The sequence below is a fragment of the Halictus rubicundus genome, chromosome 15 (genome assembly GCF_050948215.1).
Source record: "Halictus rubicundus isolate RS-2024b chromosome 15, iyHalRubi1_principal, whole genome shotgun sequence".
Classification (NCBI taxonomy): Eukaryota; Metazoa; Arthropoda; class Insecta; order Hymenoptera; family Halictidae; genus Halictus; species Halictus rubicundus.
In genome coordinates this window covers 441,767-468,261 of record NC_135163.1, presented here as the reverse complement: position 1 = coordinate 468,261, position 26,495 = coordinate 441,767, and the positions used below count along the sequence as shown (strand labels likewise).

The following is a 26,495-nucleotide window of genomic DNA, read 5'->3' as shown; positions in this document are numbered from 1 at the left end:
AAGCTTTCACTTTGTTTGCCTATCATAATATTTGCCCCTCTGAACCAACTAATGTTTTCCTCTGCAATTTTTTCGTATCATAAAAAGCAAGCGAGATATTTTAGATGCTCGAGTTATGTGAGGCACCCTGTATATTATCTGATTTTAATAAAAAAAATGTAATACCTCATTTTTAATAATCATTACGATTTAAAAATAAGTATAATTAATATAGGCACAGTAATTGGTACCCCCACAGTAATCGGATCGCTTATCCTAAGTATACAAAAAATATAAAATTTCTTCTTCTAGGAAATTATGAACGACAAAGATTTAACAACTGTACCTGTAAAACAAATCATAGTGCAGGGGATGAAAGGCTCAATTCTGATTGATGTAGACAGTATAAAGAAAAATTAAGAAATGTTGACAGTAGAAACTGAGAAGTATCAATCTTAACTTTAACAAAATTAACAGCAAGCAGTTTATTAGAGAACTTTCTCATAAATGGAACCAGGTAAAAGTCACGAAATCCATATTTTTCCTGATCCATTCAGTAAAAGTGGTCTTCATATGTTCACGAGATGATTACCTGTCATTGCTTGGCGGACTTAAACCTGGCTAGTTTCAATTGCACCGGGTTAGAAACTTTCACGTGTACCGCGATGTCCTCGACTGGGGCCTCTCGAACGTCGGTGCCTCCCACAGCAACGACTCGATCGCCTTTGCAAATTTTACCACTTTCCAGAGCGCTGCCGCCGGGCAACTGTAAAAACAAACGAGTTGCACGTGTCATATGATCTCACGAAACATTTTATGCTCGACGAAAATGATCCTTCGATTCTCGCTTCGACGACAAAACAGAATTTTCGTATGTGGCTGATCGAATTATTAGATGACGAGAAATTCATTTTTTAACCATGCGTGATGAACAATGTTGTATACGGTGCTGGTAAATGTACACTCGTAATTTTCAAACATCGATGCTTCGTACAGAAACAATAAAAATTCAATGTAGCTGGGCTTTCGTGTGTTACGTACGGAGACTCTGTTTACGTGAGTCTCTTACTCCCTTCTTGAAACCACATGTTTTTTCCCTGCAGGAGATCCGGGCCATATGCCATGATTAAAAAATTACGCCATTAGGGGAAAGTACACGCATATGGGAAAGTTTGGAGGGATGTCTTCCAGATTTTTCCATACCTCCACTGGCTTCTTCTTAAACAAAATTGAAACTGAAAACCGAGCGATACGCGTCGTGAGATCGGGTTCATAGTCCCTTTCGAATCAATTCTACAGGGTGGCCCACATAACTCTGAACAGCTCAATATCTCGAAAACTATGCCATCGATTTTAAAGTTCTTAGCCTTAAATTGCATGGAACTGAAGGGCCTTTCTGACTACATAAACGTGAAGTGGTCTCCCTTCCCCTTTAGCGGGGGAGGGGAGGTACCTCTGTAATTTTAAATGGAACCCCCTATAAAATGTTACATATTTAGATTCTACCGGAAAAAACAAGTCAATTTTGTCTGAAACATTTTTTTGTCAGATACTTCCATGATGAGATATAACAGTTTGAAGTTTCGAGTTGTAGGTACTTGAAGCGCTCGGAAATAGCGTTATGGAATTATACGCGCTTGAGTCCTTTGCTTATTCGTGAAGAAATAAAATGTACTTTAAATTAAATGTTCAAAATGTCCACCACGGGCTTGTAAACATTTATTTACTCGAAACATCAAAGTTGATCTAACATTTTTTAACATTTCGGGAGTCACTGAAGCGCAAGCGTCACGTATTCTTTGTTTCATATCCTCTTTTGTCGTCGGTGGTTCAAACATAACTTTGTCCTTTACATATCCCCATAAGAAAAAATCTAATGGTGTTAGATCGGGGGATCGAGGAGGCCATTGACGAGGTCCCCCACGACTCCATCCATCCATCCATTTGTTCCCAAATTTTTCGTTCAAAAATTGCCTGGTGATGATTGCAAAATGTGGAGGAGCGCCGTCTTGTTGGAACCACATTTCTCTTCTAACGTGGAGTGGCACATCTTCCAAAAGCGCAGTCAAATGACTTTTTAAGAAATCAGAATAACTTGCAGATGTTACAGTTTCTTGAAAAAAATAAGGTCCAATCACAAAATCTCCTATTAGGCCACACCAAACATTTAAAGACCATCGATGTTGAAAGGGAACACATCGCATCCAATTTGGGTTTTCCACGGCCCAATAATGCAGATTATGTCTATTTACATGCCCTGAATTCATAAAAGTGGCCTCATCGGAAAAAAGTATTTTGCACAAAAAGTCATTTTCCACAACACCCTGCAGCCACTCACAAAATCTCACGCGGTGATCGTAATCTGCTATCGAAAGCTCTTGGGATAAAACCATGTGATATGGATGATATTTTTGCCGTTTCAAAATTCGTTGAATTGATGAACGACTAATATGTGATGTTTGTGCAAAGTGTACGTTGACTAATATGAGGATTTAATGTAATTGCAGCAAGAATACTGGCACTATTATTTTCATTAGTGACAGCTTTAGGTTTATTGCGAGTTTTTTTACACAATTCACCGTGCTCGCGAAGCCGCTTTTCTAAATTATGAAATGTTGCATGACATTTTTTGATCCCATAACGTTCAAAAAACACCTAACGTTAATAACATATTCACTTCTGTGTCAAAAGTAGCCATAATCACAATGTTACTGCTTGAATAACAGCTCTAAACTGAAAACGTTTTCATAGATAAGTGAGTCAAACTCAAGAATTGTAAATATTATTGTTTGTGTTTCTTCATGAATAAGCAAAGGACTCAAGCGCGTATAATTCCATAACGCTATTTCCGAGCGCTTCAAGTACCTACAACTCGAAACTTCAAACTGTTATATCTCATCATGGAAGTATCTGACAAAAAAATGTTTCAGACAAAATTGACTTGTTTTTTCCGGTAGAATCTAAATATGTAACATTTTATAGGGGGTTCCATTTAAAATTACAAATGTACCTCCCCTCCCCCGTTAAAGGGGAAGGGAGGCCACTTCACGTTTATGTAGTCAGAAAGGCCCTTCAGTTCCATGCAATTTAAGACTAAGAACTTTAAAATCGATGGCATAGTTTTCGAGATATTGAGCTGTTCAGAGTTATGTGGGCCACCCTGTATAACCGCTACGTTCAATTCATTTCTACATCCTTTTGATTTCCAGTAACTAATATTTCCCACATCGATATACCTTTACCGCTCGAGGCGTATCAATAATATTTAAACGTTACGAGGTAGTCGGCCATATGGGAAGTCCTCATACCTTCCGCTTACCTATCCTATAGTAGTGAGCAAATCGGTGATGAAACAGGCATCGACTAGTTCACTACTCCTATTTTAGTGGGCAAATCGGTGATGAAACAGGCATCGACTAGTCCACGACAACCTATCCTTGTGTAAGCAACAAACGTCAGTCTACGCGTTAACTGCCCTGGCCCTCGGCTCGTAACACGTGTAAACATAAATTGATTGTTTTAATGTAAAATCGTCGAGTATGCAAATGGTAAAATTTTTGCAGTAATTTAAGTCAGTACAGATGCTCCGTATGCTATGTCATAGTCATTCGTGGCTCGTCGCGGTGGGAATAAGCTCGAGCGACAGTCAATATGTAGAATTTTACTCCGATATAAAACGACGCTTTTTATTTCGAAATAAGGCAATTGCTATTCCCTCTTCTTCTTTTTCATCCGAAATACGACGGAAACAGGCCCAGAACCATCGCCTTATATCGTAAGAAAACTGTAGTGAAATATCGATGTGGGTCACAAATGACTCCGGCATAGGCCTAGAACTCGCAGGAGTCCGAGGGTTAAAAAACAAATTTGATCCTGAAATCTTTAGTTTCAGATACGAAAATGGATGTTTGTATCGCCCAGAGTCCTCTCCTCAACGGTAAATCGTTTTTCTATTGAACAGTTTTAAAAAGTTTAAACGTTTTAGGAGAGATTTCAGCGTTATTCGATAAAATGTACTTTACAGTATAATTAAGATTGTAAATAAGAAATTATGGCTGACCAAGTCTGACACATATGCCCCTTTGCCGCTCTTGTATCCCGTTAAACAGAGGCCAGCTCCTTTGCCGGATTTCTTCTGCAACTCGACCTCGATTTCTTCTTCTGGCTTCTCGCGCCGGTGGACTATCATCGTGATCTACGGATTCGAATTAATCGGGGGAAATTATAATACGAGATAGTTGGCAGTTCAATTACAATGTAACAAGAGAAGGAAAGGAAAGAATTTCTTACAGTGCCCGAAACTTTCAGCACAGTTGCGTGAGCTTTGTCATGCTCGATCTCTTTGAAACTGTTTCCGCACATGTCGAGTATTTGGTCACCGGACTGCAGGCGGCCATCTTTGCCGGCTGCACCGTCAGGAAACACTTCGATGATGAACACACCTTTCTGTAATCGAATTGTATTATCGTATGATACTTTTTCAAATTACACATTTTTCCGTTAATTTGAAACATAATCTTGTCTTACACATGGAGTGTCCGAGCCACCGGCTATAGTGAAGCCAATGCCTTTATCTTTTTCTTTCTGGAACTCTATCGTTGTGTCTCTTCCCACTGCGATCTTGCAGTCCTTCGGATCTTGCGGCGGTTCAGGTTCCTTCGGTTTCTCCGGTTCCTTCGGTTTCTCTGGAACAATGACACCATTGTCGTGTTTCAGAATCTCATAATACAATATTTAAAATGGAATTCAGTGATTTTAGTATAGTTATTAAGCTATACTATATACCTGGTTCAGCTGCAGGAACTATGCCTTTTGCTCTGTCCTCTTCGTCCTTTGCTACTTTACTTTGATTTGGATTGCACACCGTAAGCGTCACGACACCTTCTGCTTTTTTCAATAGGCTTGTAGCCTGCGGATTGAAACAAATGACAACATGTTAGTTTATTATAGTCAAAAAATCGGCACGTGGCTCATTGATATACGAGTGACTCATTTATTCCACACAATGTTTGAAATATTTAATTGTTTACAATGTTATGGCTAGATTGTGTATCTCTTGTTTTCTTCTCCTTACTTCCAAGTATTTCCTCTTTTAATCACTTTAATAAGTCCAAAACAATATGACAACATCATTCAATTCGGTTAAACTTCGCCTTGGCAACCCAGAAATTTTTAACTTTTTACTATATAAACCCGTACATCTTGAAGAGAAAATGCCGAAAATCGAAGTTTTAAGGCGAGGAATTCACTGGTTTAAAAGTTATGCGTGTTAGGATAACACGGATTATACAGGGTGTTCCACATAAATGGGAACACCTAAATATCTTTCGTATTTACAGTCCTATCAGAAAACTTCAGAGGACAAAGTGACACTATTGCAGGGGGCAATATAATGGTGAAGAAAAAAAATTTTTTATGTCGTGTTTTTTAATGAAATTTCAAGGTCACCGATGTTTTATTTAATGGAATAGTGTCTTTTTTACGATAGCGTGATAGGCAATAAAAAACTGAGTTTAGTGGATACCACCTTTTTGACCTTGAAATGACCTTGAGCAAGAATAATCATGTTGAAGCGGATGAAACGTGGAAGTTTAAAACTTACGTGTTTCAGCAAAGATTGCGCGTTGTTTACGTCGGGTTGACCTTTACATATCATAATAAATGTTCGAAATAGTTTTCATAGTAAACAGCGTATGTTTATGTTAGAGTATGTATCATTGAGATCATTGACAGAAGGTTAATCGGTTAGAATAAGTACGTTGTTCCTTCTGCATTGTTCGAGTTCGAAACGTGAAAGTGATAACAATGCGTTATACTGTACAGGAACGAATCGATATGGTTTTCACTTATGGCAAAAGCCACCAATCTTTGAGGCAAGCAGTACGTTTGTATCGTGATAAATGTGTGAATCGTATTTGTCCTTGGTTACACGCATTTTCCGTCGTGGTAAAACAATTTAAAAATACCGGTAGTGTAAGTTCTAAAAATCGTAATAAACAAAAATTTGTAACTCACGAAGAAAATAGAATTAATATCCTAGCTGCAGTATCTAATGATCCACATGTAAGTTTGCGACAACTCGAACAAGAGTCCGGTATTAGCAGAAGTAGTATTTCACGAATACTGTAAATAGAAAAGTTTCACCATATCACTTGAGTTTACAACATTGCAACATTGCAACATTGCATAAATGAGGATGGTCAACATTTCGAACATTTATTATGATATGTAAAGGTCAACCCGACGTAAACAACGCGCAATCTTTGCTGAAACACGTAAGTTTTAAACTTCCACGTTTCATCCGCTTCAACATGATTATTCTTGCTCAAGGTCATTTCAAGGTCAAAAAGGTGGTATCCACTAAATTCAGTATTTTATTGCCTATCATGCTATCGTAAAAAAAATTTACCATTCCATTTAAAAAAATATCGGTGACCTTGAAATTTCATTAAAAAACACGACATAAAAAAATTTTTCTTCACCATTATATTGCCCCCTGCAATAGTGTCACTTTGTCCTCTGAAGTTTTCTGATAGTGCTGTAAATACAAAAGATATTTAGGTGTTCCCATTTATGTGGGACACCCTGTATAGTAAGAAGTAAAAAACTGGGTTGCCAAGGTGAAGTTAAGCCTTCAATTTTTCTGATGTCTTTACAGCTTTGTAATTGATCAATCCATTTTTGTTATAAATACATAGAAGATCTCTAGAAAAGAACATTTGTGTAACTTTTTAGTTAAAGCATAATGAATTTTATAAATTGAAAGCTTCACATTTGTTCACAAGTAAATTTCTCAGAGAAATAAACACATAAAGTATGATACTTTTCGCAGATTCGCAAGAATAAATTACACGGTTTTACGTAGTCTTTCGCAACGATAGTAGTTGTTCAATACCTCGTCGTAAGTCGATCCCAACAGGCAGTCCAAATTAACAGCCAAGATCAAGTCGCCCACTTGCAAGCCAGCCTACGAAAATGCAAACAAAGGCGATTATGCGTTTAGAAAATATGCGCATTGTGTGTCGCTTTTAATTAGTACTCGGGACACGCGGGGACAATTGTGTTGTCGGCAGAACAATTACCTGTTCCGCGGCACTGCCTTCTTGTATGTCGGAGATGAATATACCTTGACCGACTTCCGCGTGCTTTCCTTCTATAATCATTATACCTAGCCCGTATTGACCCTGAAACGGAGAACTTGCATGTAATAATGACAGATCGCGCGGGATTGTTGTTACCATGTAAAAGTTTATACTTGCCTTCTTCACGGGCATGTTGCGTACTCCTTTGTACGCGCTGAACATTTCTGACTGTAACACACGACAATTCATGATTTGTTAGTGGACGAATCAATTGTTAATGTCAAATTAGGAAACGATCAGTAATTAAGAAAAAACAAAAAAGAATTTATAAACGGAGGGACCCACTGAGATGGAGAAGGAGAACAAAATTTAAAAAATCGTCGTTCATAAAAAGCTGTTACCATTTCAATGCTGCTAATGTGACTCAATTGAAGAGTATGCATAAAGTTACGGTTCTTTAAACATTGATTTTTTTATCATTCGATTCATATCATGGTTAAACTTTATCTCAGAAAACCGGAAATTTTTAACTTTTTTAAATGTAATCTTCTAAATTTTGGCGAGCAAATACCGAAAATCCAAGTTTTAATCTTAGGAGATAAGTAGTTCAATTGGACGCTCATTGCACGATATATGAGTACATTAAACACGCATAACTATTGAACCAGTGAATTCCTAACGTTAAAGCCTGAATTTTTGGCATTTTCTCGTAAAAATCTAGATGAATATATAAAAAAATGTTAAATATTTCTGATTTCCCGAAGTAAAGTTTATCATTCTTATCATTCTTAGTCATTTCAATACTGCTAATGTAACTCAATTCAAGAGTGTATACACAGTAATAGTGTTTTAAACTAATAAGCTAATAATAATTAAGTGTATTCACGAAAACCTAGTGTATTTATAAAATAGTACGGTAACCATCAATGTTAATAAAGAAATATTTTAGGTTACAGTATTCTTAAACAAAACATCTAAAAGAGCAACTAATTTGACCTCATTGCTATTATTTTTTGTTGCAGACTTTACTACTTCGACTATGTCGACTGAATTTCACGATGTTAGACTTGTACAAAGGATCAGTGAATACAGATAATGATTGAAAGCATGCAAGTAAAATCGGTTAATTAACACTCACGTCATCCAGGGTAGGAGGGAACTGGGTGATCGGTTTCACAGCAATGTCGTCAATGGCTGTCGACCTCCTGTGAGTACATCATTGCGTATGATTAAATAAATCTCGATTTCTGTAAACAAAAATCCGGTAATCATAACTGTATACTTTACCGTAAAACAACAATCTTGAAACAAGTACCAGCCATTCCCTTGATCATAGCGGATGCGTTCAGGTGACATCTTCCTTGGAGAACGCATCCGTTCACCTAAAAATACGAGCGCTTTAAATAAATGAACACATAAAATACATAAGCTCTTTGTAAAGCAAAACTCGTCGCAACATTATCCGACCACTCATGTTTTTTAATTAGTTTCACTATATCTTAAATTATAAAATTATTCGGCACAAACCGTTCGTTCAAAATTTCGTTATATTATTGTATTATATTATTGTTCTGAGAACTGTGTGATTAATAGTTTTATAGAACTTGAACAAGGTATGTCAAAAGTGTGTCACATAGCTATTTAGCGATAAAGCACTGAAATACAATACGTCATTAAATATAACGAACGCAAGAGACGAGGCCGATGTAGTTTATAAGGTCAGACGGGCGAAGACGAGTTTATGAATAATTTCAACAGCCTCAGAGTTCTCGAATCAATATCGAGGAGTGGATGTGGTCTCGCACCCAATTAGTATAGTACTTTCATCGCACGGACGCGAATGTCACCGTTGAATATCGATTATCATGTCGAAACGGGAGAACCGCGGAACACAGAGAAAAGTTAGGGCAATGGCGGGTCGTACCTCGAGTATCTCATCACCGACCACCAGCTCGCCACCTTTAAGAGCCGAACCCTTCGGATTAAGGCCACAAATGAACACCGCCATTCGATTTCTGTCCCTGTGCCCGGCGAGAGAAATACCCAAACCACGCCTATCCTTATCCACTTTGACTAATAGCACTTTGTTCCCCAGCCCATGGTACTTCTTCTGAACTTTCACTGCAAAGAAAAATGCCGGACCGTAGTATACACATGTTAGCCATACTACAAATCTTTTAAATCAACGAGTCACCCAAATTACGGGGTTTCTCACCCCTTTTGGGTCCCTCGAACGTAGCTCTCGTTTCAGTGCCAAATCATAGTTTATGTCTGAATCGCTGCAAATTAACTTGAATTGAAATTCAGCTTTTCACCTTAAAGACTGTTTCTAGGTTTCTCCAATTTTTAATGACGAATTTAGTTAACCCCTTAACGCACAGTTTTTTTGAAAAAAAACCGGCCAAAAAAATCAATTTTTTATATACTGCGCTTCTGTTCCATGGAAAAAGGCTATATTTTATTCTTGAATAAATAAGTGTTATAGCTTACAATCCCATGTAAATGATAAATATCAATAAAACGATTTTTTTTCTTTGCTATCACATTGTTATTTTCAATTCTCGATTATATTCGAGTGTGAAAAATTATAGCAGCATAAAATACAACGCCGCTCGAATTATCTCGAATGTGCACAGTTTGGCCTGTTTAGCGCGCTCGAATTAACTCGAGTGTACAAGTTAAGGGGTTAAGGATTTTCAACATTCATAGGGACCGATATTTTTATGAAACATTGATTATGAATATTTACCCTACACATTAATCAAATATATTTTGCCTTGATTTTTTCAATTTTAGTAGTAATCTCAGTGTAAGACATTTTATTAAGGTAAATGTAAACGTGAAGGTTCATTGGTAGCTTAATTATTGGCAAATAACTATTTAGATATGCATACAAATTCGCAAAACATTTAAGACTAACATAAGACTTGTTCTTATCAGTTAGAAGAAGTTGACTTTCTTCATCAATGATTGCATCGTGTTAGCAATTATGAAAATAATATTGAACATACTTGTATTTAATTAAATGGGAAGTAATACACAAAATTCTTTCATCATATTGTTTCGAATGTAGTGTTGCTTTGAATGATGACATTTTGTTGATAAGACAATCTCAGTTCGATTATTTGACACTTTTAAAGATTATGCTTCTAGAAAACATAATAGGGTGAAATGATGCTGCCAAACGAAATTTGAACATTTCAATGACTAATTAACATTGTTCCATTACTTACTATGCGTGTAGCCGTACTCATCCTCCTTTTCAGGATCGGCTTCGATCTCCTGTCTCGAGCGTTTCACGTTTCCCGCGCTTTTTCTCGAAATCTGGAAATAGTCAAGTCTCAAGTTAAATCTCGAGTTTAGTCTCACATTCAATTTTTATAGTAACATGCCGAGATAACAAAGTTTATGACGAATTATGGCTCATCAACGAATTTTTCGGTTCATTTTCCACCAAATTAATTGCTTCTTATTATTTCCGTCAAATCTTGAAATGAATTTAGATCGGGAAGAAACGTTTCAGCAACAGTCGACATATTTTTATTAAAGCACAGGGTAAGGGACCCAATTACTGTGTGGGTACCAATTACCCTGCCTATATTAATTATACTCATTTTTTAAACACAATGAATATTAAAAAAAGATATATGCAACATACATATTTACTTATTTACTTTTTTAATATTCATTACGCATTAAAAATAAGTATAATTAATATAGGCACAGTAATTGGTACTCCTACAGTAATTGGGTCCCTTACCCCAGTCTACAAAAAAGAAGACAAATAAGCCGTGTATCTAGATTGTTTTTACTTTAAAAAAAAAAAAAAGTAAAAGATGTAATGCAAAATGTTGAATAGTTCTGTTCAATTAAAAAAAAATGTAAATCAAAACAATTCGGAAAAAATGGCATTCAAAGCGAGAACAATCTCTTTAAAAAGATGATTCGTTATTTTTTTCGATTACCCACCTCCATGCCAGCTTTCGTGTATATGTTTCCCTCGAGATCTCTGGTGTCCTCCTCGGAGCTCTCATCCGACGAATACTTTCGCCTCGGTGTCTTGTCTTCCGGCTTCGAAGCATTATCTTCCTTCTCCTCGCTCACTTCGCGCAGTATTCCCGGATTAGAAGGCGGTGACGGCGCCTTTTTCCGAATTGACTTTTTCATGGAGGATCTGCGAAACGAACTCGTCTCGTGGACGCTCTTTTTTTCCCCGCGAACAAATTATGCACGTTAAACCAATCTTTTACCTTCGCGCGCTGGATCCCGCGCCATCTGATGCTCTTGTACTTTGCCTACGGAAATCCGATCTCGAGCTGCTCTGTTTTTCCTCGTCTTCGGCTCCTCCCTGCAATATGAATATCGTCCAATGAGAATCTTCGGCAAACAAAACTATCGATTTTACGGGAACGCATTTTTGAACATTATTATTATTTATGCATTTCTAAGAAAACCGAATGAAATAGAAAATAATAAAGATATTAGGAGAACCTAAGAAAAAAGATAACAAGAAAAAATTAAAATGATTAAAAGCAAAAATAAATTCTTCTTTAGCTGCTGCTCCCTACAATCAATTTTTATTTTTAATAAAAGTCCGCAGTCTAGTAATGGTAATTGTGACTGCAATGGTTAGATTGCATTGTTTGTTTGATAAAAACCAAGACGAGGGACAAATTCAATTTATCTACTAGAAAATTCTTCATGGTAAGCTTGCAGTACAGTGTTTGTTACTATATATGTTTCCTTGTATTTGAAAAATGTACACATACACATACTATAAATGCATAAAGATCTGCAGTGTAGTAATGGTAATGGATGGTAATCTGTTTATGTTGAATGGTGTTCTATTAGGAAATTCATTAAAACTGCAGTGACCTATCAGAGACGATAAAAGATTGATTAAAAAAGTGATTTAAAAAATCTCACAAAATCAAAATGATTAGTCATTGAAGTCACATAGTCAAATAGTCATTGTAATCAAAATTGCAGAGTTGTTTCAGAGATTTTTTTGTTGCTTTAGATAGTGCTAATCTTTCTGAAGTTTGGTTCAAGCAATTGTAAATATTATAAACAAAGATTTATGTAACTCGAATATGAACGACGTAGCAGACAACATGTTAACAAGTAATTTTATGGTAATTTATCAGCAATGCGAGATACTAATACTGTATTCGTGAATCTGGTTAACGATAATTAAATGCAATTTCCTGCTTTAGAAAAAATACGTTCACAGCTTCAATGACATGGTATATTACCAAACAATTGCTTTTCTTCTGGAACGATATTTCTAATTGAATATCACTACCATGATTAACTAGAAATTATCTATCCAATATACAAATCAACAGAGAGGAACACCGCTACAGACGGTGCAAAGAAGTGTTAGTTTCAAATAATATCTAAAAAGTTTCCGTTAAGCAGAATATTTTTTCGTTCGTTTAACTTCTATATTTAGTTCTTCAGTTCATAATCGCGTTTAACAGGGAAAATAACTACATTCGATCCATTAGAAAATAAACTGATAGGCTAAACTGTTAAGAATCTACAATGACGTCATTGATCGTTAATGTTTAAGAAATGGGATAGAGCTTTGGGGACGTAAACAGATAATCTTGAACCACAAGTGCTTTCTTTAAGTTTAATTCTTCTTATTATGATACGCATGATTCACGATATTTTTCATTTAAACTGGCGAGCACGATAACTTAAAGATTGTTACAGTAATCTCGGACGAAGCTCATTCATTTCTTTACAGATTGGACCGAAAATGTACATTTGATTGTTTATCTATAATATTTTTTTGAACAATATTCATTTAACTAATCGGCCGAGAAAAGTAAGTTTTCTTCGGAACCCCAAAACTTTTCCAACTTTTCATATTTTTCAAAGTAGATTCAATCCCACCATAAAGTATCTAACTTTAAGAAAATTTCTCACTTTTGTTGTTTTGATCAGTGAGATAGACATTGGCTAAATTGCACGCCAACGTTGCTCACAATGCCGAAGTTGTTAAGAAGTCTTGTATATTGCACAATAAATAATAAGAATTGAACTAAGAAAAAAAAAACACTTGTACTTCAAGACTATTTGTTTACATCCCAAAAACTTCTAGTCCCATATTTCCAATAGTTATTCCGAAAAAGATTCTTAAAAACCACTTGTTTTCACTGCGGTTACACGAGAAGTTCCCTTTATTACACCAGAGAAAAGTTTCGAAAGACAGTCGCGGTATTAAAAACGCAAAAGAATATTCGTAAAGATTGCAGAAATGTACGTTTCGGAATCCGTGACAATAAGAGGCGGCAATAGTGTCCCAGTGGACGATCTTCGCGTACACTTTGTAGAGGGTCTGCTCCATCTTCGTTCTCCGCGACACTGAACCGGCAAGCAACGTGTTCATCCTTCGGATCGGCCGGCTCAGACGACGACTACAGCGGATTCGTTGTCTATCGAGTAATCACGGTCGGCTGGAGTATATCGAATCCCGATTGTGTACGTATCAATTCCACGAAACCGACGAGAGAAGGAGAAGCGAAATCGGACAGAGAGAGATTATTTAAAACCCGCGGGGGCGCGAGCGCGCGCGTGTTCTCGCACGCGCCACTGTTTAAACCGTAAATCTCACGGATCGAGATAGATCGAGAAGCCCAGTCGGATCTTGAATGCGCGACGAAATAGACTGACGAGATACCTCGGTGTGTTCGGAAAGGGTTTTCCCCGCACTCCCACGCAACCGTGAGCCATAACAATCGATCCCATCCCCGCCGAATTAATTTACATCGAACACAATCGAACGCCGCCTCCTTCCACGTTGTCTTTTCCGTCCATTTTACGACCAAGGCCTCCTCGTCCGCTTCTCGTGACGATCGCTGTGAGAATTCAATCCATTAGCTAATTATAATTCAATTGACCGGCTTTCGACGCTCGACTGACCGAACGATCTTTGATAAGAGGTTACCGCACATTTGTGGCGGCAACTCTATTTTTTCGAAGACCGAAGTGTCAGATTATGCTGATTTTGACTCGAATGAATGCTACGAAACGTTGTTTAACCCGCACACATTTTTCAAGTAAATGATGATGTTATTCTGTCATTCGTAGAACAACTGGTCTGTAACTTCGAGACTTTTATTATTTTAGCATGGATTATACGGAGTGTCCCAGAAATGCTGTACTTCATTCGAAGGGCTGATGCCAGAGACCACTTCGAGTAATTTTTTCCTTTGCGAAAATGTTCTGCGCGGCTTTGTTTTCGGGTTATCAACGAAAATCACGGACCAATCGGAACGCGGCTATAGCGGACGGATTCCGCCTCAGTGGCAGGTCCAGCGGATCCTGTAGCCGCGCTCCGATTGGTCCGCGTATTTCCTTGATAATTCCTTAACAAAACCGCGGAGAATATTTTCGCAAAGGAAAAAGTTGCTTCGAATCACTTCAGGAATCACCTCTTTCAAGAAAGTACATTTTGCGCCACCCTGTATGTGCCGGTAATTATGAAAGTGGTGTTACTTAAACAACAGCAAAAATATCGATTTTCATGTTTTTCAGTACCCTTACTTAGGAAAAAACTGTTTCCAAATAGCTATGAAGCAAGGCGGGGAAAAATTTGAAATAGTTTGAGATAAAATACTGAAATCTGAAATATTTCCGGAATTAAATACTATTTGAAAATACTATTTCATTTAATGCTCAAGTCTATTTCACTATTGTATAGTCTATTTTACTTAATCTTGAGCAAATGCTATTTACCAATTCATTTATTATTTTTGTTAGAAGATATTAAGAATATTATTTTCGACTTATTAAAATTCTCAAAAGAACGAAAACGTTTCCGCGTTTAATTTCTGCTCTCTGTAACTGGCTTGAAAGATTTTTGTAGTGCATAAAATCCACCACCTACTTACCAGCAATGCAGTAACAAGTAATAGCAAAAACTATGGGATTTGGAACTATGGCATAAAATGGAGATTTTCAACATACGAGGAGTCCAATTTTCATGACAAATTTCAGTAAAACGAAAGATAATTATCTCATGCTAATTTTTTTATGTAAGCATTAATAGTTAATGGAAGATTCTATAATTGTAGGATGATGTTATCGTTTCTGAATGTCCGAAGACCTCGTCGGAGCATGTAATTGCCTGAAAACGAATTTAACCGGAGATCAACAAATTAATCGACCGAACTGTTTGTGACCGATTAGACACGTGATTCGACCTATTTCTAGAATCCGTTAAAACATCCCGGATGTCTCTTTAGATCTTTTGGGGAATTTTATGTTAGACCTAGAATTCCATTTGAGTAGGTAACAGACAAAGAATCGAAGATTTCAATTTTTAACTACAACAAGCCGTTCTGAGAATCAATCAAGCGAAAAGAATAGATTGGCAGGTTGCTCGTGAAAAAGATTGAGTTCAAGGCAGTCATTAACGCGTTCGCTGCTGCTATTCGTTTCGTCACGATCTTTATAGCTACAACATTTTATTAAGTGCAATCAATCGTTCTTATTAAAGAGTAGAGATCGTTCAAAAACTCAAGCTCATTTGTTTTTCAAATAGCCGTATTCGATGTACGTCGTTATTTGAAATAATTATTTGCATAATGTAAAATTAATTTGAATTTCTTTACATGCGAATTTCTGGTCGGTGTATTATATTGAAAGCTTGTTGCAACATTACCGTTCGCGGTAATTGGAACTCTCTAAGCAGAGCTCTCTTGCGTAGCTGCGGCCTTTTGCGGTATCTCGAGATTTATGGTCTGAAAGTGATAAAAGGTTCACGCGCCTGATAGCCAAGAGATACAAAAGAATTTGAAAAATACACTTTTCTGACAGTGAAGTTCAATCTTCGAGGAAGGCGAGCATGGACGATACCACGCTTTTTGCTTGTACTTCGGATCCCGTTGTAACAGACCCGATGGAATTTTCATTGGGAAAACCCTATCGTGATCGATGGCGATGTTAAGTCATTGCTTGACAGGAATGATACATCTATCTACGAAGGTTAGCAGGTGTATTCATTTCTATTGTACGCGAATGAATAAAAGTTTTAAGTCATTTTTAGTTGCACTTTTTAATTTGGATCCATTTTGGATTTTGATCCCACTTTTCCGAAGAATCACTGTACGGAGCGGCGCGGCCCGGCGATAACATAGCGAGCACAAAGACATAGAAATTCGCACTTAGCCGTGAACGACGGCCACCTCTAAACAAACAATTTCAGAGGACGCTGACGGGTAGAAAGGAGCTTCTGAACGACCGTGGCGTAAAAAGTAAAGCAGCTCGGAAACCAGGGGAAAAACGACCCACCTGTATCGCTTCCGGCGTGGTGGACCTGACTGACGTGACGGGAGACGTGGCCTGGCGATAGGTAGGCGTACCGGGAGCTGGTCCGCTGGAGGGTTGACTCCTGGTGCTCTGTCTTCTCCCTGGTCTGCCGCTGCCCCCGCTCTGGCCGCCTTCGTTCTCGTTCTGGAAATTGTCCAAAAGTTTTATCGCTGCCTCTACATTCCGCTCCAAATCGGCGTCGAATCGTGGCACACCGGAAAATATTGCACGTCTCAATGTTTTCGCTTGTTTACTCATCTTTAACCCTCACACGCTGGACCGAAATAGGCGCGCGATTGATCCCCGAGATAATACTTTACCCATTTTTCCGTTACGTATTCTGTCAAGCGTACAATTCAATCCGTTGCCCTATCTTCTCGTATTGATTATTTACAAGCAATTGGCCCACATTCTGCTTTCCAGAATAATCTTTATCCTTGCACTTTCTTCGCCTTACAAGTAATCAGTGAATCTCCATTATAGTGATTAAAAGATTTTAACTCAAAATGAAATGGCAATTAATGAACTGTGACAGTCATTAATTTGTACAGCTGATGCAAACAAATTGATACGCCTTTATTCAACGTTACATTTTAACTTTTTACCACATTGTCTACCAGCGATTATTTGATAATTTTTTAAAGTCTACGGCTGAGTCTACGGCCTTTAAATAGATTCTTCGACGGCAATAGCAACGTCAAACTGACAAGTCACTCCCGATAATCTAATAATTTTTTGTGGTACTATTATGTAAAATTTCAAGCTTCCTTTCGGTACAGCACAATTATTGAAAATGCTTCAACAGGTTTCCGGTAGGTAAAGTGTTAACTGCCGAATTTCGATTTCAAAGATTCCCCAAAAATCACCGCAATCGAATTATCGAAGCTAGGAAGTTAAAGTGTATCGCAGTGTATCGTACTTGAACCATTTTGTATTGTAAAAGTCTGAATAGAATTCTTTGTAGATACAATTATACAATAAAAATGAATTTCTAGGTATAGTAAAATATTAGTGTGAATCATGTGTCACTGACGTGGCATTACAAGCGTTAAGTGTCTTACAACACAACTGGAACAAATAGTATATTTTATACACTTTTGTATATTTTAAATATCAGCGAACATTGACGAATCATTAAGCAAGTCGACGCAATAACATTCTATTCCAGAACACCGTCCAAACAATTTAATTATATCATCACGCATATCTGGATCTAATAAACGCGATATGAAAACATCAATAAATCCCGACTGCGTAAAATCATCGATTCAATGGTCGCCGATTAATTTCTCAGCGACTCGATAAATTCGGTAGGATGCGACTGAAGCCGTGCAATATTTTCCGCGATAGCCTAATTCGATGGACAAACGGCGGAACTGAACTCACTGTCAGCACCGATTCGAAACTGTCGCGCGCGAGAAAATGAAAACTGTGTGGAGGAAAATGGACGTGTTATCGCGATGGCCGACAGACGTAAACCTTTCTCGCATATTGCGAATCGGCACGCGGATGAGTCCGCCGGGAATGCTGGTTGAATTGTTGCCAGAATAACAGTAATTTAGCAAGTGTGACGCGTCCGATTCCGCGGCCATCGGCAATAACAGCGAGTTTTCCCTACGCCGCGCTGCGCCGCCGCGCTTTTCTTAGGAATGCGATTAACACGTGTTATAGTTGGATTCAGGCACGCACGAGATTGGCGGCTACATGTTCCACAGACTGGGCTCAAGGATTTTGGAAGAATAGTTGTGCTGTGTTATGTTCGGTCTCGGGTTGTCGGCGAAACTCGAACCTTCGAACTGTTCGAATTTCGATCAGCCGCGATCGAGAATTTTTTAGAGTGTTAACCCCTTGCCGTACGATTTTGTTCAAGGCTACTTCATTATTATTAATAGTCTGCCAGAAGAGAAAAGAAAATTTACATTTATTGTATGCCTACGTTCACTTTAACGCTTAAATATTCGTTACAAAAGAAATTTCATTTCGTCCTAACTAAAAGATTCAACAGCAAAATAAAAATTGAATGGTCATTTCGAATAAGGGTTCACGTTGCACGCATTAAGCTACGTCCACACTGAGTCAACGTCAAACGACTGTTATCTTTTTTTTATTCGGTAAAATCGACGACTTTTTCCACACACATTCAACTAAAAGATGCTTATTGGTTGCTTTATACAATGTGTACGCAACGTAAACCATTATTCGAGGTTTCCATTCAATTGATTAATTACAAGCTACGGAAGCTGCGTAGAGGTTTCTTTGCTTGATCATTTTAATCAAGTGAAAATAATGCAACAATATTTTTATAATTTCTTTCAATGTTTTTAATTCTCTGTTCTCGATCTATACATCTTTCTTATACAGGCGTAAAATCTGCAGCCTAGTTATTATACGGCAAGGTGGAATATCTGTTGTATTCTTATGGCGGTAACACCCTACAGTTCATAAAATATAAAATTTAGAAGTTGTTATGAAAATTCGACGATCGTTACTGCGATTAGAAATATTCTGCTCAAAGTTCGAACTGTAAAAATCAAGTTCGAAAGGAACACTCGAATTTTTACCGCTGTAATTCGTTTTTTGTCGACGGAAATTCAGCGTGCAGTCGAAGATACCGAGGGATTGGTCCCGATAAAGTAGATGCAAATGGCAGGGATTGGAGTTTCGTATAAGATAGTGAAGGAAGCTTCGATAACCTGGAGAGTTTGACATTTCTGAACCCTACGTGGGAGTCGCTGTCCTAAAGCATCCTTATTGGATCGCTGTGATATTCGTGGTGAAATTCTCGTGAGTTTCGTGAGAAGGAAGAAGCACATGGACAATATTTATTTTATTCGAATAGGTAGAAATCTGATTACTGCGGATCTATGTGTAAAATAAAAATGGTCTGTGCCTGTTATAGGAAGCGGGGGCCATTTCGAAATTTCTTTCTTTCATTTTTGTATATTTGGATGCACAAACAAGGAATTTTATATGAAAATGAATAAAAACTGTACAATTTAGAAAGCTTAATAAATGCAGTTTAACGTGGTATCTCTGAAACATCGGTTCAAATTGAAATTTGTACTATTTATATAGACTTCGCATTTCCCTATTCATGTGCTCGCCACTGTACTTCATGGTCGCGACAAACAAGTGAAATCTGACATGTAGCTGCCAGTTACGATTGAAATTTGTGGAACGTCCGACTCAAAATAAGGTAAGGATTACAGAATTGATTCGACCGTTCCGATCAATTTGCTTTATCGATCGAGCACGCTTTGCCCTCACAAAGCCGTCGAACATTGTTAACGGTTCAATGGCTATATGAACTTCGAACGTCGGCGAAGAAATTAGTTAAAATATTGGATTATCCGCGTGTGTCCCTGATATAGTCTTCGGGATATAACGAAGAATGGAAGCATCCCGGAGGGAGAATTAGTCGAACCTTAAAATTAAGAAGCAGCGATACGAGAGGCGATAGAATTGTTTCGGTATAAAGTCTCCCAGGTTCGATGAAGAGTTATGCAAAATAAAATAAAAAACGATCAGATCCAATCAGAAGCAAACAGAATCCGAGAGAAATAATCAGAGCGTGGAATCGAGAAACTCCGATCAGTGACATAGAATTTTCGGTAACATAAAAGATCCAAAGGAATCAGTGTAGAAAGAACTAACAATGACGATATCGTGTCCACAATCCAGTTGTCAAGGTTCGACAGAGAGTCAAAAATTAATTGACAACAAAAATTGGGAGAAATATTAGGTTGAAATCTACAAGCATAGTTGACATTCAGTTTTCAGGTTTTAATAAGGAACATATCAAATCTCATAGGTTTAGTTCAAGTGCCAGACAGCATTCGTGTCACTGAAATGTTCTTCAGGGTTTACAGAAGATTCTTCGAAATTCAATAGAATTGTTTCTAACGTTATACTGTAAGACGTTAGTATCGTTGAAGTTAAATTATCGAGAACCAACAAAGAGAATGCAAGTGCAGAAAAATGTACAAAACCTTCAGATTGAAAGCTATGTACGATCACGGCTATCGTCTGCTCTTCAGGTGAAAAAAAATTTCATGGGATTAGTCGAAACACGGGAGTAGACAGTGCCGTAAGCCGTAAGATATCGTCCAACGAGTCGAGTCAGTAAAGGTAAACAAACGCCACTTGAGTGCGTCGGAGTTGAGGTTACATCGGCAAAGGAGGCGCGCCGGTGTTCTGTTTATCTAGACCAGTCCCGTTTAGCAAGCGGCGGGCTAGGGCGCCCGCCGATGCCCGCGGGCATAGCCAAGCCAATGTGACGTCAGCGGGAAAAATATTCTCATAAGCTGAACCATCGAAAGGAGGCGTGGTTCGTTGACCGCCAAGTCGCTTATGTCCGGGGAATCAAATTCTTTGCCCGCGCGGGCGATAGCTGAACGGGTCTGATTTAGACCAACACGTCTCGTTGGATCGAGTATAGCTTAAATTTCCAGCGACCAAAGAATAGCATGGAAATGCAGAAAAATTGGTAACATCTTAAACTTCTTAGCTTCCATCTCTGAAGGATTGTCTACTCTTCGGGCTTCATCGCGTAAGACACAAAACCCCAAAGTTGAAGCACAGGGTCGGGCAGCACTGTAAAACACTAATATCACTGGTATTTTTTAAGAGATCAACGAAGAGTGTGCCAATGCAGAAAGATTGGTAAAAGCTACGTTACGACCGTCGTCTTCAGGCTTCGGGCATCTCTTCAGGTTTCGTCGAAGAACATACAAAATCCTGAAGCGTGTGATCGGACAGCACTGTAAACACTGGTGTCACTGGTGTTAAATTTGTCGGGGACCAACCAAGAGTATGCAAATGCAGAAAAATTTATAGAAACATCGAACGTCAAAGTATAAAATCATGGGATCGGGTAGCACCGGTATCACTGATGCGGTCTTCAGGGTCGGTCGAACTTGCAGAGGAATTAAATGTAACGAAGCACTGGTGGCCACTGATCGCGTGAATCGCGTGAAAAATTCTGGAGAGGTGGGATACACGATGAAGAGCCACGATTATCGCGGATGATGAATCCTGCGGACGTAACCGGAAACCGGAAGCAGCGACGGTTCTGCGAGGGTGCATCGCCGATTGTGCGTGTGCTTGTGCAACGTACTAGGAACGAGACACATTTGCGTCCGAAGAGGCGGTGCATCGCCGATACTCTTGAGGCAGCCGAGCCAGGCTAACGTCTACCAGTCGGTTTCGTGTATGAAACTGCGGGTGTCGATATATCAGAAGGGAGAGAGAGAAGGTGGATGGTGTTGATCAGAGGGGGCTGATGCCAGGTGGAAGGGGTGGTCCATGGGGTTGGTGATGGACGCCCCGTTGCAACGACGTAATCCACACTTTCTGTCAAACCGCACCGAGCCCCGACCGATTGTCAATCGGACGTCCTCGGAACCACGTGTTCCTGCCTCGAGTTTCTTTTTTTTTCACCTCTCGCGGTTCAATTTTTTCCCTGCTTTTCTCTCTCTCTCTCTCTCTCTCTCTCTCTCTCTCTCTCTCTCTCTCGCTGTTTTCACAGACTCTTTGCCGGAACACTTACCGGAAGGCAAATTGGATTGGAATTGATCCGGCGGTCGGCGAGCTCGCGCTTTATTTTGGGATCGAGGGAGTTGATAACGAGACTGCAGATTTTTACGCGTTCTTGACACTCCGGCAATTATAAAATACGTCCCTGGCAGGGGAAAAGAAAAGAAATATTCGATCGGACAAATCAAGCGTCTGTCGCGGCTATTCGTACGTTTGACGGGGAAAATATTTTCGTTGACGGGGTGCAGGAGGCTAATGGCTGATTTTATCGTATTATAGGAACAGATCAAATCGTAGATTTTATCGAACGGATAGGATTACGTGTGAGATTCGTCGTACGTAAAATATTTTATGTTCATAAATTTATATACATATATGTTTATAAGCGTCGAGGAAATTTTGTTGGCAGCACTATTTTTGCCGTTTGAAGCGTTCAAAAGTATTTCAATGCTCCGTCGTACTGCTCCTTTAACTGGGGATGACGAGTTAATTCGTCATTCGTGTACATTATCACCTATCAAGAATTGTTCATTTTCTTCTCAATTTGACAATTAATTCGTTTACTGTCTCATAATATCCATATTGGTGTAACTACATCGTATTTACGTTGATTGTGGCAGAATTCTTGTTTTGTCGATTATCTTTGTCTTAATTGCGTCTCCCTGACTGTCCGTGGTTGGAAAATCACGCAATTAAAAGGTGAATTATTTGGTTAGAAGTTGGTTAGAATTTGGTTAGATAATTTGGTAAAGTTAGGTGCACTATTTCATTAAAAGTACAAGGGTATTTATCATTTTGTTAATTATCCCCTTTAAATATCACCTCAGCTTTTTCATCACATTTTGATTTTAATGAATCGAAAGCAATTCTTCCAACGATGATATTCACGATTTTGAAAAGAAGTTAATATGAATAAGGTTTTAATCTGTGAATTATATTTGTTCATTGGGCGAAACATGTTAGCGATCAATCATTTTCTACCAGTGTTTTAATGTCATATTTTTAACTAAAATCTAATCAATCATTCTTCGTTAACTCTATTGTAGAAATACTGTAGCTTTAATTAATAAAACCACCGGAAAGGCCACCGTAGTTTTGAACGTCCTCTTTTTAAACAATTTAATCGTTTTCATTGTTTCATGATAAATGAAGCTCTGTTGTCGGTAAAGTGATGTGTACAGAATTGGAATAATAGTACAAATAATCTAGAATATAGTGCGATAGTAAATTTCTGTAAAAGTGCAGCTCATTACCAATTAGCTGAGGTTCTCAACAGAGGATCAACCCGTGCATACCGTGGCTCTCTTATTTTTCTCTCGCCCTTTTCACAGCTTAGCGAACCGTGTGCTTGTAAAATTAATTTACCAGACCAAGATAAATCCTATTATCAAGAATTAATGCTTTCGACCGAATCCGCTTAATGGTTTGAGCGGACTTAATTAGCGTAATTGAATTACATCCAAATGACTTACAGCGTGTAACCAATTTCTCTCGAAGCTAAACGGAACACATTTCATCCAGCCGAATGTGCGATTGTGCTTACATTAGCGGTAATTTCTCTCGAACGATCGCGCTCAAAGCGCGATATCTATATGTATGTACATGTAATTAACAACGTTACCAACAAATTGATTTGATCACGTATCGCTCACTTCCACCGACACTCTACGTTACGCTCAACGAAAATCGATCGCGAAGAAATCGACGGAGGAACGAAAGGAGAGTAATTTTCGCTCGGTATTTTCGGCTTTCCGCGAGGGACTCGCCGGGACAAAGGGAATCACGAGCATTTGCGGAACAAATAAACAAACGAAAAAAAAAAAAAGAAATATTCTTCCGATCTGGCGAAGAGTTTGCCGAAATATTCGTCCCATTTACTCGCGAACGCATTCCCGAATTTCGGCGTTTCACAGTTTATCAAACTTGTCGGGACAAAGGTACCTTCCCTGCGATCGCGGTCCGTTCACGACGCACACTATCTGCAATACCGTTTGTTCTGATTTGCACGATTCTCATTCTGTTTCTGCCTTTCACACTGTTTCCCTCCTGTCACCCCCTCGTCAGCAGGTTTATTGGAAAGTTCGACCTCGATGCATCCTACATACATATATAAGGGATGTTCGCCGATAATGGCTGTCTACGTGTCCCTCTCTCGTTTTCTCTCTCTCCTCTCTCTCTCTCTCTCTATATATATGTACACATGCTATATTTCTCTCTTTCTCGACCTCCGTTTTCCCTTCTCTCTCTCTCTCTCTCTCTCTCTCTCTCTCTCTCTCTCTCTCTCTCTCTCTCTCTCTATGCCTCTCCTTCTCCCTCTTTCTCCCTACCATTCGTTTTTTCATCCACCCCCGTCCGCCACCCTCCTTTGCATATTTTCGTTTCCTCTCTACTGTCCGCGTTCTCTGTCGTTTGGTCTTTTTAATTTCATATACGCTAGGTGCCATACCACCACCGACCGAATCGATTTGTAATCGAGAGAACTCGCTACGCGGTGTTCTAAAGCTAATTGTCCCAGTGAAACGAATTAATCGTTCTCGTTTAATTAATCGTCGAACGTCCGACGAACCACGACGAATTTACTCTCCGGAACCGTTCGAACGCTGCACCATTCGCAAAACATGCAGACGCGGGCGCGAAACCTGTTGACGGTCGCTGTTGATGTAACTTCGCTCGCTTTTTTCGGCAGTGTTTCATTCTATTTTTAATCGCGCGAACAGTTGTTTAATTGTTTCCAGTCGCATCTGCTCACTAACCGTTTGCAATTACATGCGAATTAATATACAGGGTGAGGCACCTAACTTGATCACATAGAATAACTTCCAAAGTAGTGTAAGGGACCTAATTACTGTTGGGGTGCCAATTACTGTACCTATATTAATTATACTTATTTGTAACCCTCGGACTCCTGCGAGTTCTAGGCCTATATGCCGGTGTTATCTCTGACTCGCAACGATATTTCACTGCTACAGTTTTATTCCGATACAAGACGATGTCTCGGACCGGCTTTCGTCGTGTTTCGGACGAGGGTACCTATGCGGCTTGACTTTGTTGAGAACTATATGTTATGTTGCGTCGATCGAGCTTATCCCGACCATTAAAGTATAAAGAATATTGAAAGAGAGATACATAACATACGTATTAAATGATTTTAATGAAAAAAATTTAACATCTCTTTTTTAATATTCATTATCAATTAATAATTAATATTCAAATCAATATAGGCACAGTAATTGACACCCCCACAGTAATTGGGTTCTTTACCCTATTCCTTTTTATCACTTAAAGATTGAGAAAACCGCCCTACACCTTCTATGTTTTTTATCGTTTAATAGTTCATTTTCTCATTCCTTTATAAGCAAGATTGTAAATTATGTTTCATCCACGTTTCAGTATTGTATCTTCCGCGTCAAGGACAATCCAAATTAGCTATAAAATGTCAATCTAGTGTGTCCTGTCCTTAGTCTGGTTAACAGCATGTGATTTCTTTTCTTCAATGAAATCACTAAATTAGGTGAGAAGATATTCTTCCGTATTTCATGTAATCTGTTGTATTTTTTGTTTATCCATTCTTGGTTCCGTTTAACAACAATTCTTACACCTTATTGCATGATGTCGCCCATATTGGTATAAACTGTACTGTCTTTACGCTAGTACAGACAGTTTGAATTTTCGTACAAATCGACTAAAGTCGAAAGAACGTTATATTGAAAGACTATTCCAGTGGCATTCATCGATCCTGAGTAATTACCATCGCATTTCATCCGTGCAATAACGAACGAATACGTTTGTTCATCGATGTCGATAAAATTTCGCTCGTAATGATTCTTGTTCAGTATTTTACCTTCAGATGAATTTTTACATTCAGATAACTTTGGTCGACACTCTGTTTTGAATGGAATTGAAATTCAATGCATCTTTCCGCTTTTGTACCCAATAAAAATAACGTAGAGTGTTGTCAACAAAAGTAAATATTGAATTCGATAGAAATGTCGATCGCTCGCTGGTATTTGAATTCGTTTTTCGAGTCTCAGTTCTCCGGTTTTAATCGTTTTCATTTTGAGCTTTATCTTCAAATCGAATTTTCTGTATTAGGTTATGTACTTTCATTTGTACTTGTATCTTCTCCGTTTTGGATTATTTCTATATCGAATCCTCTTTGTTAATGTCACTTCTTAACATTCAATTTTTATAATAATCTTTACACTGTTACTCAAACGAAGCGATAACTTTATCGATAAGTTTATCTTCCTCAGAAACCTTCGAAATTTACATTTTGATTCGGAAATGAATTTCCGGCCCAACTCCTGTAAATTGTTTCTACTTAAAACTTGATTCGTCTCCACCACTGTTGAAACAGTTTCGAGATTCAAAACTTCAATTATACTCCCATCACCTTGATCTGTTTCTGTTTCGAATGCTCCTAAATTAATTGTATCGCTTAGCGATACCTCAATTCCATTCCCGACATTTTAAATTGCTTTTGTTTAGAATACTCTTCCGAATTTTATTGTACGTCTACTATACACAAAATTTGATCCGAAAGTTAATTGCATCGTCCTGTAACGAGTCGATCCC

At 38.4% G+C, this 26,495-nt stretch overlaps 1 protein-coding gene across 2 annotated transcripts in view; it reads right to left on the bottom strand.

Annotated features, from left to right (window-relative positions):
* Positions 1–26,495, bottom strand: part of LOC143361850 (multiple PDZ domain protein) — a 183,889-nt gene that overhangs the window by 7,078 nt on the left and 150,316 nt on the right. For both annotated transcript variants that reach the window (XM_076801544.1, XM_076801545.1), the window contains 15 exons: positions 16,368–16,529; positions 11,312–11,409; positions 11,031–11,235; positions 10,295–10,385; positions 8,986–9,182; positions 8,349–8,443; positions 8,200–8,266; positions 7,239–7,289; positions 7,062–7,163; positions 6,875–6,946; positions 4,765–4,888; positions 4,507–4,664; positions 4,270–4,425; positions 4,040–4,174; positions 572–745 (listed from right to left, as the gene is read on the bottom strand). In XM_076801544.1, coding sequence (XP_076657659.1) covers positions 575–745; positions 4,040–4,174; positions 4,270–4,425; positions 4,507–4,664; positions 4,765–4,888; positions 6,875–6,946; positions 7,062–7,163; positions 7,239–7,289; positions 8,200–8,266; positions 8,349–8,443; positions 8,986–9,182; positions 10,295–10,385; positions 11,031–11,235; positions 11,312–11,409; positions 16,368–16,529 — 1,884 coding nt within the window. In that variant the 3' untranslated portion in view covers positions 572–574. The remainder of the gene's footprint in view (positions 1–571; positions 746–4,039; positions 4,175–4,269; positions 4,426–4,506; positions 4,665–4,764; positions 4,889–6,874; positions 6,947–7,061; positions 7,164–7,238; positions 7,290–8,199; positions 8,267–8,348; positions 8,444–8,985; positions 9,183–10,294; positions 10,386–11,030; positions 11,236–11,311; positions 11,410–16,367; positions 16,530–26,495) is intronic.